Below are 17,442 nucleotides of genomic sequence, written 5' to 3'. Positions count from 1 at the left end.
TACAATTTGGACAGAAATGTAAGGTTATGTTGGTTGAAGTTTCATTCAAATCAGCCATGCCCCTCTGCTGTCTGTTTTAGGTGAGTCTCAATATTAAACTGGACAAACCAGTCAAGATGTTGTACCGTTTAGACAAGCTGAGAGGTATTGTACCAGGGCATCATGAGGTTTATTCTAACAAACAGGTTTGTGGTTGATCAAACACTGCATCTGTGTGATAGTGTTCTTTATGAAATTCTAAATTCCAAGGACTATTGTCAGAGGGAACAAGAACAGGAACCGTTAGGATATATTCACCCCGTTTTTTTGGTGAGGATGCTATCTGCAGGAAAATCCCACTCCTACAGGACTGCCATTCTTAAATGGGCAGCAACATACAACTAACAAAAGAGCACAGAAGCCAACAAAAACATAGAAAAGCATTATACCGTACCATTTAAAGATCACAAAAATGGAAAGCAAAACCAGGTTTGATACACCGTTGACACTCTGTTAGACCTTCAGTTATTTTAATAAAGAATCAATCTTACTTTATGCATCAGCCGGTAACTGACAATGTTTGACCAAAGTCCTTTGTGATCACTGGGTATTCCCTGTATCTCAGACCCACTTTGACCAGGACATGTATCAATCTCCAAATACACTTTGTTTCTGGGTGGGTCAACTGTGTCCATTGGTGGGGTCTGTCTCAGGAGAGTAGTGTTTAGATGGTGATTGGTGGTTCCTGCTGTCAATCACATGCTTCCCCCATCTAGCCCACCTGAACCAGAGTTTAATCCAAGGGAACAAATCTCATCACCTAATCCAGGACTGAACCACTTTTAGAATGAAACCAGATGGAAAGTCGAGGCAAAAGGACCAGGTTTGGTCAGATGATGAAAAAGTGCTTCCCTAAAAGTAACATTCTTTAATTACGTTGCGAGTTTTGAGAAGATTTGTAGCTCAGGTTGAGGTTTTAATTACCTCATTTGCCAAAAAGTTAGTCCCTTTTTTACTAAAAACTGTTCCTTGGTTCAAGGAGACTCTGTCCTTGATTTTTTTCCGAGGGGCAATAAACCAGGCCGGGCTCTGATCAGTCTGGTTTGACACAGAGATGAAAAGGATTTGAGAGGCCTTTTGTTTATATGTAAACAGATGAGATTTCAGGCCAAAGTGGTCATGTTTTAGAAGTGACCTGTATAATGAAAGGGAAATGGTCAGCTCACTAGCAGCAGTTTTAGTTCAGTCTTGAATAGGGAAGTTCAACAGGGGAGCTGTGTGGAAACTATCTCTCTTTTCTGCCCTTTAAATTCAACCTGTAAGCATGTGTTCCATTTATACTAGTTTCTAAAGGGAGTTTTTTATTGGCACTATTGTGTATATTCTGAACAGCATAATTAAGTCTAGTGGATAGGTTGAGTTCTGTAAGGGTTCTTTATTCTGTTCTTTGATTTCATTGTATAATTTTATGAATACTTTTTTGTCTGTTTTAAAATCTAGTAGTCAACCTAGTTATCTTCACTGTACACTGATCAAATCAAATTGCAAAGTTATGGTCTGGGGCTTTCTGCTTCAGAATGTTTTGAGCGGTCTGGCGAACTCCATAACACATTCCAATCCCATTGTAGGTATTTTCTGGGCATCTAGTTCCAGAGACAGGGAAATCTGAACCTGGAGTCTTCAGAACCAGAGGTATGGACACTACCACTGTATCACATATTAAACAGCAAGCAGCCAGTTAGTTTGCAGTGTGTTGAAGATCCATCACTTCAAACACACTTGTATAATCAAGACTAATTGTCCAAACCTCTCTGCATTCCCAATCACTGATTGGATCTGGGTCTCAGTACTGGCCCCACAGCCCTCTCTCCTTTTTCATTGGTGCCTGGATTGATAGAGATTCCTGATTGGCTGTTATGGATTGTCAATCATCATTGGTGATGTCATTCCCCAGTTGAGTGCAGGGTGCCCCAGGAGGATAAACACAAGAGCTTGTGAGAGAGAGGCTCAGTTCTAGAGTTGTCTGGGTGATAGTGAGCAGGAATAGTGAAGATGGCCTCCCAAGTGTGTCAGAACTACCACAAGGACTGTGAGGATGCTGTTAACAAACAGATCAACCTGGAGCTCTATTCCTCCTATGTTTACCTCTCCATGGTGAGGCTTGTGATCCTGAGATTGTAGTTTTCTTTTGAAAGTTAGAATTTATCAGTTTCAAAGCAATGACTACGTTCTTGTTTTGTTGGGTGTGAAATCTGGGAGTAATGTTTGAGTAGTGAATGCTTCTTCTTTGTCATGTTAACTGCCTGAGGATCAGTTTTAACAGCTACTCTGGAGAAGCTTAACATGAAACCTGTTTAAAGAGCACTCTCATGGAGCAGTCTGTGTCCCTGTCTCTGAACTTGGTCTGCGTTCAACTCCTACCTGTCTACTATCTCTGATCAGAAGATACCTGGGGGAGAAAAAGATAGCTGCTGTGTGGTTTGCTGAAGACTGTTATAGTGGAGTACTTAATGTTAGTTAAAGCCCCAGCATTAATGGGATGCCACTTTTTTTTAAAAAGAAACTAATGTCACTAATACATCATTGGGATATGAGGTTAAACCGAGAATCTCCAACTATATGGTGTAAGACTGGAGAGTTTTCTTCCACCATATAGGTGTGAGTATTACATTTTAGTATCAGATTGTCCCAATTTTCATGGCTAATAATTATCACTTTGCAAATCAATTAACTTCATAAGTTTGAAGCTTCCTGTAGTAATTAATGCTCTTCACACTTAGTGAAATCATTGAATTGCTTATTTGTCTAGGGTTCATGATAAATTACTCCAGAACATATTCCATTAGAAATGATAGTGTTTAAATATCCAAGAACCTCCAGGCTCTTGCTTAACTTAGAAAATTCTGTGCATCAAACTAAATTTATGAACTCCATATAATTCACTTTTTGCTAGCTGCTCATGCTGAATGAGTTGTTGCCCATATTTGGGATTGATGAAACTAATAGCAAACTTGTAACTGTCAAATTGAGAATAAATCTTAATGAGGATGGAAGAATTTCTGACTGGAAGAATTCCTGTTTTAAAATTCAATTCTCTTGTCAGTCCTCTTACTTTGACCGGGATGATGTTGCCCTGCGTCACTTTGCTGAGTTCTTCAAGGAGCAGTCCCACGAGGAACGGGAACACGCTGAGAAACTGATGGAATTCCAGAATAAACGTGGAGGCCGGGTCCTCCTGCAGGATGTCAAGGTATCTTTTTCATTCCCTTCTGAGGAATAAGCTTCTGTTAGTAGTGGCTGAGGCCAAAAGGAAATGGGATTGATTTGAGAACAAAGCACTTTACAAAAACTATTCTGGAATTGGCTATTTGCTGCATGTGTTGAGTCCCGTCTTCTCCAGTGTGATTCAATTTTGATCCATTTGGAGTTGGCTCGGAGATTGGTATGACTAGCTTGAATTGTTGTTCACTACTCTATCCTGCCTCTTATCTTGCATGGATCATTGCTTTGACAGGAACCCTCCTGATGCTTTTACATGCTGTACCTGAACTTTTCCTTTCTTCTTCCAGAAGCCAGAGCAGGATGAGTGGGGCAATGGTCTGGAGGCAATGCAGAGAGCTCTGCAGATGGAGAAGGATGTGAACCAGAGTCTGCTGGATCTGCACAAACTCTCCTCTGGCCACACGGACCCTCATGTGAGCTCTCCATGATTGAATGGTGTTTTGGGCACAATTATTGAAAGATGCTGCTTTTCTGTCTTTAATTGATGCTAATAACTGTCCCAGTACCTGGAGATGTAGGGATTTGGAGAGAATGGGCAGATAAGTGTCAAATATTTTTACACAATCCTAGCATTTCCCTCTAAGGATTTAGTAGTTCATTAAAGGAAATGTTTATGTTGGATCATGTCTTCTAGTCAAGAATTAAATTCCAATTCATGGATTAATATTGGTCCTTTGGAAACTTCCTTCCAGCTGTGTGACTTCCTGGAGAGGCACTACTTGGATGAGCAAGTGAAGATGATCAAGAAGCTGGGAGATCACATCACCAACCTGAAGAGACTGGGAGCCCCTGAGAATGGCCTGGGAGAGTACCTGTTTGACAGGCTCACCCTGGGGGAGAGTGACTGAACTGACTGCAGGGAGCAAGTTTAGTTTTGTACTCTACTAAAATAGACAACATTCTATCATTTGTGTAGGAGGAAAGAAATGTGATTTGCTTAAATTGTACCAGGGCTGAAATCTGGGCTCTTTATTGTGAAATGTATTAGACTCTGGCAAAATAAACTGTTCAAATATTGGACTTTGGTTGGCTTGCTAATTTTCCAAAACTTTGGTTTTATAGCTGCCTTGTCTAACATTGGGTAGAGGCCCAATTTTGCAACACTCCATTCAAATGCTCAACAGCAGAGATAGTAGTACAAAAAAAACTGCCAGATGCTCTATAGTTATTCCCTGTAGTGCCAACTAAAACCATATTTGTTTTAACTTGAGTCTGAGCACCAGGGTCCCACTAGCAATAACGATGCCTTTGCATCCCAGGGAAATCACCAAGCATAATGTTCCAAATTTTAGTTCAACAGAATTACATGGTCAACATCATTCATGAGGGATTTAAATCCCTCCAGCTGCCATGGTGAGATTTGAATCCATGGTCTCTGAGCATTAAACCTGCAGGATACTAAACCAGTGACACTACAACAGCACTTCTCCACAGGTTTCAACTGTCTGAAAATCTCTCTCTGGAATGAACTTGAGGAAATAACTGGGACTTAACACTCCAGCAAAATATTTCCAGTAACTATTTTTCCTTGAGTTGCCACAAACTGTTCATGATTTCCTGGGGGCAATACTTTAAGTCCTTCTTTTCTAACAACTTCCATGCAATTTCAGTTTATAGACAATAACATTGATGGTTTTTTGGTAATTAATCACTTTCCAAGTTTTTTTTTGGATTTGCTACCATAATCCAATTGCAGCAAGCTAATAGAAAGTGTAATGGTTGTTGTAGTATACACTAAACTTCATTCAATGGGGTTTGCATTTTAATATGGTCTTAGTCGCTACTTGAGAGTAAGTGAGTAAACCATACAACCCGTCACTGTTACTCAGCTCACCTGGATGTGAGCACTATTGACTGGGCCTGTATTTATGATCCATCCCCTGGTGATGTAATGCCACCTTGAATGGCTGAGAGTGCATCCAATTACCCAGAGGGAAGGGCTTCCAGGTATTCTGATCCAACAACATGTAATTACAAGTCAGGCTGGTGTGTAGCTTGGGGTGGGGATCTTGCAGGAAGTGGTGTCCCATGTATCTGCTGCATTCTTCCTTCCAGATGAAGTGCTTGTTGGTTTGGAAGAGACTGTTAAAGGTGTTTGAATTTCCAAAGTGCATTGTGTAGATGGTGTACACTTCTACTGAGTGTCAGTGATGGAGGGAGTGGATGTGGCTGCATTCCTGGATGCTGTCAAGCTGCTTGTGGTATTGGTACTGCACCTATCCAGGCAAGTGAGGAGTATTCCATCACATCCTGACTTGTGCCTTGCAGATGGTGGACAGTATTTGAGGAGTCAGGAGGTAAGATACTTGCTACAGGATTCCCAGCCTCTGACCTTTGACTGCTTTGCCTGTTAAGTACAATAATGGCTGACTTTGGGCTTCAACTCAACTTTTCCATTTCCTTCTATAGCCTTGAAGTCCTGAGTAACTCAAAGTCCATCTAGACCAGTGTTACATAAGTCTAACTTGGTATTTACATATCTCCAGTGCAGGAATTTCAAAAAACACCCAATCTTTCGAGCAAAGTACTTTATGCTCCTCTCCATCTCAATTAGCAAAGGATAACTTTAACTTTCACCCCCGTCACCTATGCCACGGTCCTAAATTCAGACTCCTATTGACATGAGAATACAATATTTAGGCTATTAAACAAACAATACATTTTGCTCACCAGCTTTGTGGAGATAGGTTCAACTGAGCTATTCAAGAGGGAATGGGATTATTTCAATGGGAATAAAGTACAGGGTGACAGGGAAAAGGCTGGCTAATGCTAAGTCAAAACGCTCATTCGGAAGGCTAGTACATGCACGATGGGCGAAATGGCTGCTTTCACCACCATTATATTTTTGATTATCCATGTGAATGTTTAGAAAGGGTCAAGAGCTGACCTCCAGTGCTGGGCACCAAGGGAGATGACCATTCTGCTGTCTTGGTAGCTGCCCAATACTCACTGGGGGCAAGGGTTCAAACCGATGGTTGACGCAAAGTAAATGTGCAGCCACTCAATGGGTCCATGCTCTTGATGCACAGTGGTAGTGTCTCTACCTCTGAGCCAGGAGGCCTGGGTTCAAGTCTCACCTGCTCCAGAGGTGTGTCACAGCATCTCCATTGGTTTGATTTGAAAAATAACTGAAACTAGCTTGAGATGGTAATCAGCAGTTGGACGCGGTGACATCAGTTCCAGAGGACACTGCTGAACATGAATCTCGGAGATCCACGCAGCGGCAGGAAACATCTGCGGGAACGTAGTTTACAGCCACTAAGGGAAGGACCCATCACTGCCACAGTCTCAGGGTAAAGGGACACCCATCGAAGACTCAGATGAGGAGGAATTCCTTCCCTCAGAGGGTTGTGGGTCTTTGGAATGCCTTGCCACAGACAGCTTGGGATATCTTGCGTATATTTAAAGCCGCGATAGATTCTTGAGGAGTTGAAGAATCAAGGGTTATGGGGAAAGGGCAGAAAGTAGATGGGAGGAACATTGGATCTGCTGTGATCCTATAGAACAGTGGAACAGGTTCAAGGGACTGAACGATCTACTCCAACCCAGGGACCTAATGGTTTTATGGTCTATGATCTGTGGAGGAGGGGTGAGGGGAGTTAAGAATTTGCCAGGGAGAGGAACAAAACCTTGCTGGTGTCTCAGCTGACCTGGGAATAAAACAATAAAGAAAAGAAAGAGCCTTACCATCAGTAAATGCTGAAAGACTGTCACTCCAAACGACACGACCAGCTATCCCTAGTAGCCATACACTCAGACAACCAGGAACATGAATTTGACTGGGAAAACACTACCATCATAGGACAAGCCAGACAGAGAACAGCCAGGGAATTCCTAGAGGCATGGCATTCATCCACAAACTCCATTAACAGACACATAGACCTGGACCCCATATACAAACCACTACAGCTGAAACTGACACCCGGAAACGGCAAGAAGATCCATCAACAGACACATCAACCTGGACCCCACATACAAACTACTACAGCTGAAACTGATACCCGGAAGCGGCAAGAACAAACCACTCTAAATACCGGAAGAAACATCAAAGCAGCGCTTCACAGGAGGCTCCAATAGCACTGATGATGTTCCCTAGCCAGGGAACGAAACGTTTGCAGCAAAAACTTCCAGCTCGGCAAACAGAACCACAACAACGGACACCCGAGCTACAAATCTTCAACCAGACTTTAAACTGTCACTCCTGCTATCAAATGCTATAGAGATTGGTTGCATCCATTTATCCATTCTCTGGGGTCAATAAAACTCTCCATTATCTCACATGTCTAAGCAGTTACTATAAACTGAATACACTATCTTAAAACTACTTACAAATCCTCAACAGCTGACCTTAGGTATCAGTAATCCCCAAATCCAAAATCTTACAAATGTATAGATCCCACTGAGACTGTCAAATGTTGCTGGGGATGTCACTTCTCAGGTATCACCTCAGCAAGGACAATCAACCAAAACCCCAAAAAGAGAAGGGTGAGATGTTGCCCCACTATCTGTGTTAAAGGATAAGTGGGGATCTCTGATAGTGGAGAAAGTGAGGACTGCAGATGCTGGAGATCAGAGATGAAAATGTGTTGCTGGAAAAGCGCAGCAGGTCAGGCAGCATCCAAGGAGCAGGAGAATCGACGTTTCGGGCATGAGCCTTTCTTCAGGAATGAGGAAAGTGTCTTTCATCACTCCTGAAGAAGGGCTCATGCCCGAAACGTCGATTCTCCTGATCTCTGATAGTGGGACATTGAAACTCCCTGTTACAAATGGAAGCTCCCTACTGTGGAACAGCAGCTGAGTGTGTGGGTGACACTGGAGTTGGTCACATTCACTGCCTCTCATTCACACATTTCCATTTCTCTGTCCAGTGGCCGGTTGGCAAAGTCCCACAGAATGACTTAATTTGTACTGTATCAGCTTCACAGCTCCTCACACACAACAAACATGACCAGGTTCTGAAATGTTATTTCAGCAAAAGTTACAAGTTATCATTAACAACAAGAACAGAGATTACTGGAGAAACTCTGCAGGTCTGGCAGCATCTGTGGAGAGAGAAACAAAATTAACATTTCAAGTCCAGTGTTCATTCTTCAGATAATCTATTCTGACGAAGGGTCAGGGCTTGAAAGATTTACTCTGTTTCTCTCTTCACAGATGCTGCCAGACCTTCTGAGTTTCTCCAGCAATCTCTGTTTTTGTTTCAGATTTCCAGCAGCTGCAGTTCCTTATTTCATTTTAGTCGTTATCACTAAGTTCAAACAAGAATGTTAAACACCTTCAATTTGAAACAAAACCTAAGAACAGTGACATCATTGAGAAAAAGCCTCTCAATTTGTTTGCATTCCAAAGCTCTGATTGGCTCAAGCTCATATCCTTATTCATTGGTGCCTAGATGCATGAGTGATTTCTGATTGGCTGTCATGATTGTCAATCACGGTGACATCATTCCCTGGTTGGGTGCAGGGTGTCCCAGGAGGATAAATGCAAGAGCTTGTGGCAGAGAGGCTCAGTTCTAGAGTTGTCTGGGTGATAGTGAGTAGGAATAGTGAAGATGGCCTCCCAAGTGTGTCAGAACTACCACAAGGACTGTGAGGATGCTGTTAATAAGCAGATCAACCTGGAGCTCTATTCCTCCTATGTTTACCTCTCCATGGTGAGGTCCTATTCCTATGAATGTGTTCTGAAAAGTCTGATGTCAGTAAATTGAATTTAAACTGTGTTTTGGTGGAAGGTTGGGTTTAGGACTGAATCTTTAAACAGTGAGTGTTTGGTATGGTGTTATAAATTAGTAGACCCTGTTACAACATCTGCTTTTTCCCTATTGCATACAGACCTAACTCAATTCTGGAGTAGGTGGGACTTTTGGTTCTGATATGTAATAATGTCTCTCTAAAGTGCACTAGAAAAGTATCTAAAATGAACACTAAACTCTGAGTTTGTGGATCTGGTCAAATTGTTGTCAAGTTCACTTGGTGAGCTGACTGACTAGAAGTGTAAAGTTATGGTAAACTTGTCTATGACAAAATCCATGGCTGAAAAGAAATCAAGAATGCTGTTGATTCAAGATCTCACTTCCTGTGTAATTGGTTTAAGACTAAACTATTGACCAATATTTGGTCAGCACAGTTCAGATACACTTGTGTCCCTTCAGGTGTCCTCATGCACCTAACAAGTGAGATGGTGGCCTAATGGTCTTTTCTTAATCAAGAGGTTCAAATGTTCTTGGGGTTTGGGTTCAGCTTATACCATGGCAGATAGTGGTGTTTGAATTTAATTAATTTAGAATTAAGGATCCAATGATCATGAATCTATTGTTGAGAAGGCCCACTTTGTTAACCGATGTCCCTTTTAAGGGAAGGAAACCGCCATCCTTACCTGGTCTGGCCTACCATGTGACTTCAGACCCACAGCCATGTGGTTGTCTCCTAAATTGTCTTCTGGATAACCATAATTGGGTAATAAATCATCTAGACAGTGGTGTCTTCATCCTGAGACTTTTTCAAAAAGCAATAACTTGCTTTCTTACTGTTCTCTAATGTATAGGATCCCAAAATGCCAATGTATGTGCAGCAAGGACAGAGCCAGATCCTTCTGTTTTGACCACTTTTTAAAAAGTAACTTGCTAAATTTCCAGAATACAGCAGGGTTTCTATTCTTTTAAAAAAAAATAATTCCTCCCTAATTTTCTTTTGATATAGAAGATGCTGATGTGAAATGAGGATTCCAAAGCCCACCTAATGGGGGGAGGGGTAATGTGAATTTTACTTTTTTTTTTAAAACAAAAAGCCTTCATAGTCAAGATTTGACTTCCTAAGTGAGAAGGAAATCTGGTACTAATTAATGTGAAATTATCCACAGTCCTCTTTCTTTGACCGGGATGATGTTGCCCTGCATCACTTTGCTGAGTTCTTCAAGGAGCAGTCCCATGAGGAACGGGAACATGCTGAGAAACTGATGGAATTCCAGAATAAACGTGGAGGCAGGGTCCTCCTGCAGGATGTCAAGGTATCTTTTCATGCCCTTCTAAGGAATGAGATTCTATTAATGGTGGTTGAAGCCAAAAAGAAATGGGATTTTGTTTGAGAACAAAGCTATTTTATAAAACTCTTCTAGAGATCAGTTATCTATTCCATGTGTTTTGAAACTTGTTGTCTCCAATGAGGTTCAATCTTTAATCTGGTCAGAGTTGGCTAGGAGACTGGTATGATTGCCTTGAATTGTTATTTATCTCCTACTTTGCACAGATCATTGCTGTTTCACAACTGACTTTAAATACTTTCCCTTCAGAAGCCAGAGCAGGATGAGTGGGGCAATGGTCTGGAGGCAATGCAGAGAGCTCTGCAGATGGAGAAGGATGTGAACCAGAGTCTGCTGGATCTGCACAAACTCTCCTCTGGCCACACTGACCCTCATGTGAGTTCCTTCTGCTAATTGGGGAAGTTGCAATGACTTAGTGCCTTGGGATTCCTGCAGCTAATGACTCTTTGTGGGGGTTACACAGAACAGATGTTGTGACTGAGGTCTAGCATTCTTGACAATTTGTCATTGCTATATTTTGCTTTCCAGCTGTGTGACTTCCTGGAGAGGCACTACTTGGATGAGCAAGTGAAGATGATCAAGAAGCTGGGAGATCACATCACCAACCTGAAGAGACTGGGAGCCCCTGATAATGGCCTGGGAGAATACCTGTTTGACAGGCTCACCCTGGGGGAGAGTGATTGAATGGACTGCAGAGAGCAAGTTTAGTTGTCTACTATACTAAAATAGACAACATTCTATCATTTTGTGTAGGAGGAAAGAAATGTGATTTGCTTAAATTGTACCAGGGTTGAAATCTGGGCTCTTTATTGTGAAATGTATTAGACTCTGGTAAAATAAACTGTTCAAATATTGGACTTTGGTTGGCTTGCTAATTTTCTAAAAGTTTGGTTTTACAGCTGCCTTGTCTAACATTGGGTAGAGGCACAATTTTGCAACACTCCAGTCAAATGCTCAACAGCAGAGATTGTAGTACAAAAAAACTGCCAGATGCTCTATGTATTGTTTTCCAGTACAGGGAATAACTAAAGCCATATTTGTTTTAACTTGAGTCTGAGCACCAGGGTCCCACTAGCAATAATGATGCCTTTGCATCCCAGGGAAATCACCAAGCATAATGTTTCAAATTTTGTAATTCAACAGAATTACATGGTCAACATCATTCATGAGGGATTTAAATCCCTCCAGCTGCCATGGTGAGATTTGAATCCATGGTCTCTGAGCATTAACCCTGCAGGCTACTAAACCAGTGACACTACAACAACAGCACTTCTCCACAGGTTTCAACTGTCTGAAAATCTCTCTCTGGAATGAACTTGAGGAAATAACTGGGACTTAACACTCCAGCAAAATATTTCCAGTAACTATTTTTCCTTGAGTTGCCACAAACTGTTCATGATTTCCTGGGGGCAATACTTTAAGTCCTTCTTTTCTAACAACTTCCATGCAATTTCAGTTTATAGACAATAACATTGATGGTTTTTTGTAATTAATCACTACTTCCAAGTGTGGTTTTTTTTTTGGATTTGCTACCATAATCCAATTGCAGCAAGCTAATAGGAAGTGTAATAGTTGTTTTAGTATACACTAAACTTCATTCAATGGAGTTTGCATTTTAATATGGTCTTAGTCGCTATTTAAGAGAGTAAACCATACAACCCGTCACTGTTACTCAGCTCACCTGGATGTGAGCACTATTGACTGGGCCCGTATTTATGACCCATCCCCTGGTGATGTAATGCCACCTTGAATGGCTGAGAGTGCATCCAATTACCCAGAGGGAAGGGCTTCCAGGTATTCTGATCCAACAACATGGAATTACAAGTCAGGCTGGTGTGTAGCTTGGGGTGGGGATCTTGCAGGAAGTGGTGTCCCATGTATCTGCTGCATTCTTCCTTCCAGATGAAGTGCTTGTTGGTTTAGAAGAGACTGTTAAAGGTGTTTGAATTTCCAAAGTGCATTTTGTAGATGGTGTACACTTCCACTGAGTGTCAGTGATGGAGGGAGTGGATGTGGCTGCATTCCTGGATGCTGTCAAGCTGCTTGTGGTATTGGTACTGCACCTATCCAGGCAAGTGAGTATTCCATCACATCCTGACTTGTGCCTTGCAGATGGTGGACAGTATTTGAGGAGTCAGGAGGTAAGATACTTGCTACAGGATTCCCAGCCTCTGACCTTTGACTGCTTTGCCTGTTAAGTACAATAATGGCTGACTTTTGGGCTTCAACTCAACTTTTCCATCTCCTTCTATAACCTTGAAGTCCTGAGTAACTCAAAGTCCATCTAGACCAGTGTTACATAAGTCTAACTTGGTATCTACATATCTCCAGTGCAGGAATTTCAAGAACACCCAATCTTTTGAGCAAAGTACTTTATGCTCCTCTCCATCTCAATTAGCAAAGGATAACTTTAACTTTCACCCCCGTCGCCTATGCCATGGTCCTAAATTCAGACTCCTATTGACATGAGAATACAATATTTAGGCTATTAAACAAACAATACATTTTGATCACCAGCTTTGTGAAGATCGGTTCAACTGAGCTATTCAAGAGGGAATGGGATTATTTCAATGGGAATAAAGTACAGGGTGACAGGGAAGAGGCTGGCGAATGCTAAGTCAAAATGCTCATTCAGAAGGCTAGTACATGCACGATGGGCGAAATGGCTGCTTTCACCACCATTAAATTTTCGATTATCCATGGGAGTGTTTTGAGGGTCATCTCTTGACCCTTTCTAATGCGACATCAAGAGCTGACCTCCAGTGCTGGGCACAAGGAAGATGACCATTCTGCTGTCTTGGTAGCTGCCCAATACTCACTGGGGGCAAGGGTTCAAACCAATGGTTGACACAAGGTAAATGTGCAGCTACTCAATGGGTCCATGCTCTTGATGCACAGTGGTAGTGTCTCTACTTCTGAGCCAGGAGACCTGGGTTCAAGTCTCACCTGCTCCAGAGGTGTGTCACAGCATCTCCATTGGTTTGATTAGAAAAACAACTGAAACTAGCTTGAGGTGGTAATCAGCAGTTGGACAAGGTGACATCGGTTCCAGAGGTCACTGCTGAACATGAATCTCGGAGATCCACGCAGCGGCGGGAAACATCTGCGGGAACGTAGTTTACAGCCACTAAGGGAAGGACCCATCACTGCCACAGTCTCAGGGTAAAGGAACCCCCATCGAAGACTCAGATGAGGAGGAATTCCTTCCCTCAGAGGGTTGTGGGTCTTTGGAATGCCTTGCCACAGACAGCTGTGGATATCTTGCGTATATTTAAAGCCACGATAGATTCTTGAGGATTGAGGAATCAAGGGTTACGGGAAAGGGAAGAAAGTAGATGGGAGGAACATTGGATCTGCTGTGATCCTATAGAACAGTGGAACAGGTTCAAGGGACTGAACGGTCTATTCCAACCCAGAGACCTAATGGTTTTATGGTCTATGATCTGTGGAGGAGGGGTGAGGGGAGTTAAAAATTTGCCAGGGAGAGGAACAAAACCTTCCTGGTGCCTCAGCTGACCTGGGAATAAAACAATAAAGAAAAGAAAGAGCCTTACCATCAGTAAATGCTGAAAGACGGTCACTCCTGCTATCAAATGCTATAGAGATTGGTTGCATCCATTTATCCATTCTCTGAGATCAATAAAACTCTCCATTATCTCACATGTCTAAACTGTTACTATAAACTGAATAAACGATCTTAAAACTACTTACAAATCCTCAACAGCTGACCTTAGGTATCTGTAATCCCCAAATCCAAAATCTTACAAATGTATAGATCCCACTGAGACTGTCAAATGTTGCTGGGGATGTCACTTCTCAGGTATCACCTCAGCAAGGACAATTGACCAAAGCCCCAAAAAGAGAAGGGTGAGATGTTGCCCCACTATCTGTGACAAAGGATAATTGGGGATCTCTGATATGGAGAAAGTGAGGACTGCAGATGCTGGAGATCAGAGCTGAAAATGTGTTGCTGGAAAAGCGCAGCAGGTCAGGCAGCATCCAAGGAGCAGGAGAATCGACGTTTCGGGCATAAGCCCTTCTTCAGGAATGAGGAAAGTGTCTTTCATCACTCCTGAAGAAGGGCTCACGCCCGAAACATCGATTCTCCTGATCTCTGATAGTGGGACATTGAAACTTCCTGTTACAAATGGAGGCTCCCTACTGTGGAACAGCAGCTGAGTGTGTGGGTGATACTGGAGTTGGTCACATTCACTGCCTCTCATTCACACATTTCCATTTCTCTGTCCAGTGGCCGGTTGGCAAAGTCCCACAGAATGATTTAATTTGTACTGTATCAGCTTCACAGCTCCTCACACGCAACAAACATGACCAGGTTCTGAAATGTTATTTCAGCAAAAGTTACAAGTTATCATTAACAACACGAACAGAGATTACTGGAGAAACTCTGCAGGTCTGACAGCAACTGTGGAGAGAGAAACAAAATTAACGTTTCAAGTCCAGTGCTCATTCTTCAGATAATCTATTCTGACGAAGGGTCAGGGCTTGAAAGATTTACTCTGTTTCTCTCTTCACAGATGCTGCAAAACCTTCTGAGTTTCTCCAGCAATCTCTGTTTTTGTTTCAGATTTCCAGCAGCTGCAGTTCCTTATTTCATTTTAGTCGTTATCACTAAGTTCAAACAAGAATGTTAAACACCTTCAATTTGAAACGAAACCTAAGAGCAGTGACATCATTGAGAAAAAGCCTCTCAATTTGTTTGCATTCCAAAGCTCTGATTGGCTCTAGCTCATATCCTTATTCATTGGTGCCTAGATGCATGAGTGATTCCTGATTGGCTGTCATGATTGTCAATCATGGTGACATCATTCCCTGGTTGGGTGCAGGGTGTCCCAGGAGGATAAATGCAAGAGCTTGTGGAAGAGAGGCTCAGTTCTAGAGTTGTTGAGGTGATAGTGAGTAGGAATAGTGAAGATGGCCTCCCAAGTGTGTCAGAACTACCACAAGGACTGTGAAGATGCTGTTAATAAGCAGATCAACCTGGAGCTCTATTCCTCCTATGTTTACCTCTCCATGGTGAGGTCCTATTCCTATGAATGTGTTCTGAAAAGTTGGATTTCAGTAAATTTGAATTCAAGCTGTGTTTTGGTGGAAGGTTGGGTTTAGGACTGAATCTTTAAACAGTGAGTGTTTGGTATGGTGTTATAAATTAGTAGACCTTGTTATAACATCTGCGTTTTCCCTATTGTATACAGAAATAACTCCATTCTGGAGTAGGTGGGACTTTTGGTTCAGATATGTAATAATGTCTCTCTAAAGTGCACTAGAAAAGTATATAAAATGAACACTAAACTCCCTGAGTTTGCAGATCCTGAGTATGGGTCTGGTCAAACCATTGTGGCAAGTTCACTTGGTGGGCTGACTGACTAAGGTTCTGGTAAGTTTGTCTATGACAAAATCCATGGCTGAAAAGAAAACCAAGAATGCTGTTGATTCAAGATCTCTCTTCCTGTCTAACTGGTTTAAGACTAAATTATTGACCAATATTTGGGCAGCACAGTTCGGATACACTTGTGTCCCTTCAGGTGTCCTCATGCACCTAACAAGTGAGATGATGACCTAATGGTCTTTTCTTAATCAAGAGGCTCAAATGTTCTTGGGGGTTTGGGTTCAACTTATACCATGGCAGATAGTGGTGTTTGAATTTAATTAAAATTTAGAACTAATGATCCAATGATCATGAATCTATTGTTGAGAAGGCCCACTTTGTTAACTGATGTCCCTTTTAAGGGAAGGAAACCGCCATCCTTACCTGGTCTGGCCTACCATGTGACTTCAGACCCACAGCCATGTGGTTGTCTCCTAAATTGTCTTCTGGATAACCATAATTGGGTAATAAATCATCTAGACAGTGGTGTCCTCATCCTGAGACTTTTTCAAAAAGCAATAACTTGCTTTCTTACTGTTCTCTAATGTATAGGATCCCAAAATGCCAATGTATGTGCAGCAAGGACATAGCCAGATCCTTCTGTTTTGACCACTTTTTAAAAAGTAACTTGCTAAATCTCTAGAATACAGCAGGGTTTCTATTCTTTTGAAGAAAAAAAATTCCTCCCTAATAAGTTTGATCTTTTGATTATAGACAATGCTGATGTGAAATGAGGATTCCAAAGCCCACCTAATGGGGGGAGGGGTAATGTGAATTTTACACTTTTTTTATGAAAAAGCCTTCTTACTCAAGATTTGACTTCCTAAGTGAGAAGGAAATCTGATACTAATTAATGTGAAATTATCCACAGTTCTCTTACTTTGACCGGGATGATGTTGCCCTGCGTCACTTTGCTGAGTTCTTCAAGGAGCAGTCCCATGAGGAACGGGAACACGCTGAGAAACTGATGGAATTCCAGAATAAACGTGGAGGCCGAGTCCTCCTGCAGGATATCAAGGTATCTTTTTCATGCCCTTCTAAGGAATGAGCTTCTATTAATGGTGGTTGAAGCCAAAAAGAAATGGGATTGAGTTTGAGAACAAAGCTATTTATAAAACTCTTCTAGAGATCAGTTATCTATTCCATGTGTTTTGAAACTTGTTGTCTCCAATGAGGTTCAATCTTTAATCTGGTCAGAGTTGGCTGGGAGACTGGTATGATTGCCTTGAATTGTTATTTACCTCCTACTTTGCACAGATCATTGCTGTTTCACCACCCCATTGTTGATGTTTCACAACTGACTTTAAATACTTTCCCTCCAGAAGCCAGAGCAGGATGAGTGGGGCAATGGTCTGGAGGCAATGCAGAAAGCTCTGCAGATGGAGAAGGATGTGAACCAGAGTCTGCTGGATCTGCACAAACTCTCCTCTGGCCACACTGACCCTCATGTGAGTTCCTTCTGCTAATTGGGCAAGTTGCAATGACTTCGTGCCTTGGGATTCCTGCAGCTAATGACTCTTTGTGGGGGTTACACAGAACAGGTGTTGTGACTGAGGTCTAGCATTCTTGACCATTTGTCATTGCTGTATTTTGCTTTCCAGCTGTGTGACTTCCTGGAGAGGCACTACTTGGATGAGCAAGTGAAGATGATCAAGAAGCTGGGAGATCACATCACCAACCTGAAGAGACTGGGAGCCCCTGAGAATGGCCTGGGAGAGTACCTGTTTGACAGGCTCACCCTGAGGGAGAGTGACTGA

General features: G+C 42.1%; 3 protein-coding genes across 3 annotated transcripts; all 3 read left to right on the top strand.

Annotated features, from left to right (window-relative positions):
* The first annotated feature begins 2,031 nt into the window (after positions 1-2,031).
* Positions 2,032-4,109, top strand: LOC132814786 (ferritin heavy chain A-like). Its single transcript, XM_060823573.1, has 4 exons — positions 2,032-2,133; positions 3,083-3,229; positions 3,549-3,674; positions 3,954-4,109. Exons 1-4 carry the CDS (start codon positions 2,032-2,034, stop codon positions 4,107-4,109), a joined length of 531 nt encoding a protein of 176 aa, XP_060679556.1.
* A 4,703-nt stretch (positions 4,110-8,812) lies between these two features.
* LOC132814790 (ferritin heavy chain A-like) lies at positions 8,813-10,983 on the top strand. Its single transcript, XM_060823578.1, has 4 exons — positions 8,813-8,914; positions 10,120-10,266; positions 10,549-10,674; positions 10,828-10,983. Exons 1-4 carry the CDS (start codon positions 8,813-8,815, stop codon positions 10,981-10,983), a joined length of 531 nt encoding a protein of 176 aa, XP_060679561.1.
* A 4,248-nt stretch (positions 10,984-15,231) lies between these two features.
* Positions 15,232-17,442, top strand: LOC132814791 (ferritin, middle subunit-like). The gene is made up of 4 exons (XM_060823579.1): positions 15,232-15,333; positions 16,557-16,703; positions 17,008-17,133; positions 17,287-17,442. Exons 1-4 carry the CDS (start codon positions 15,232-15,234, stop codon positions 17,440-17,442), a joined length of 531 nt encoding a protein of 176 aa, XP_060679562.1.

The sequence above is a fragment of the Hemiscyllium ocellatum genome, unplaced genomic scaffold (genome assembly GCF_020745735.1).
Source record: "Hemiscyllium ocellatum isolate sHemOce1 unplaced genomic scaffold, sHemOce1.pat.X.cur. scaffold_924_pat_ctg1, whole genome shotgun sequence".
NCBI lineage: Eukaryota > Metazoa > Chordata > Chondrichthyes > Orectolobiformes > Hemiscylliidae > Hemiscyllium > Hemiscyllium ocellatum.
Note: the sequence above shows the minus strand (reverse complement) of the source record. Positions and strands in the feature narration are given on the sequence as shown.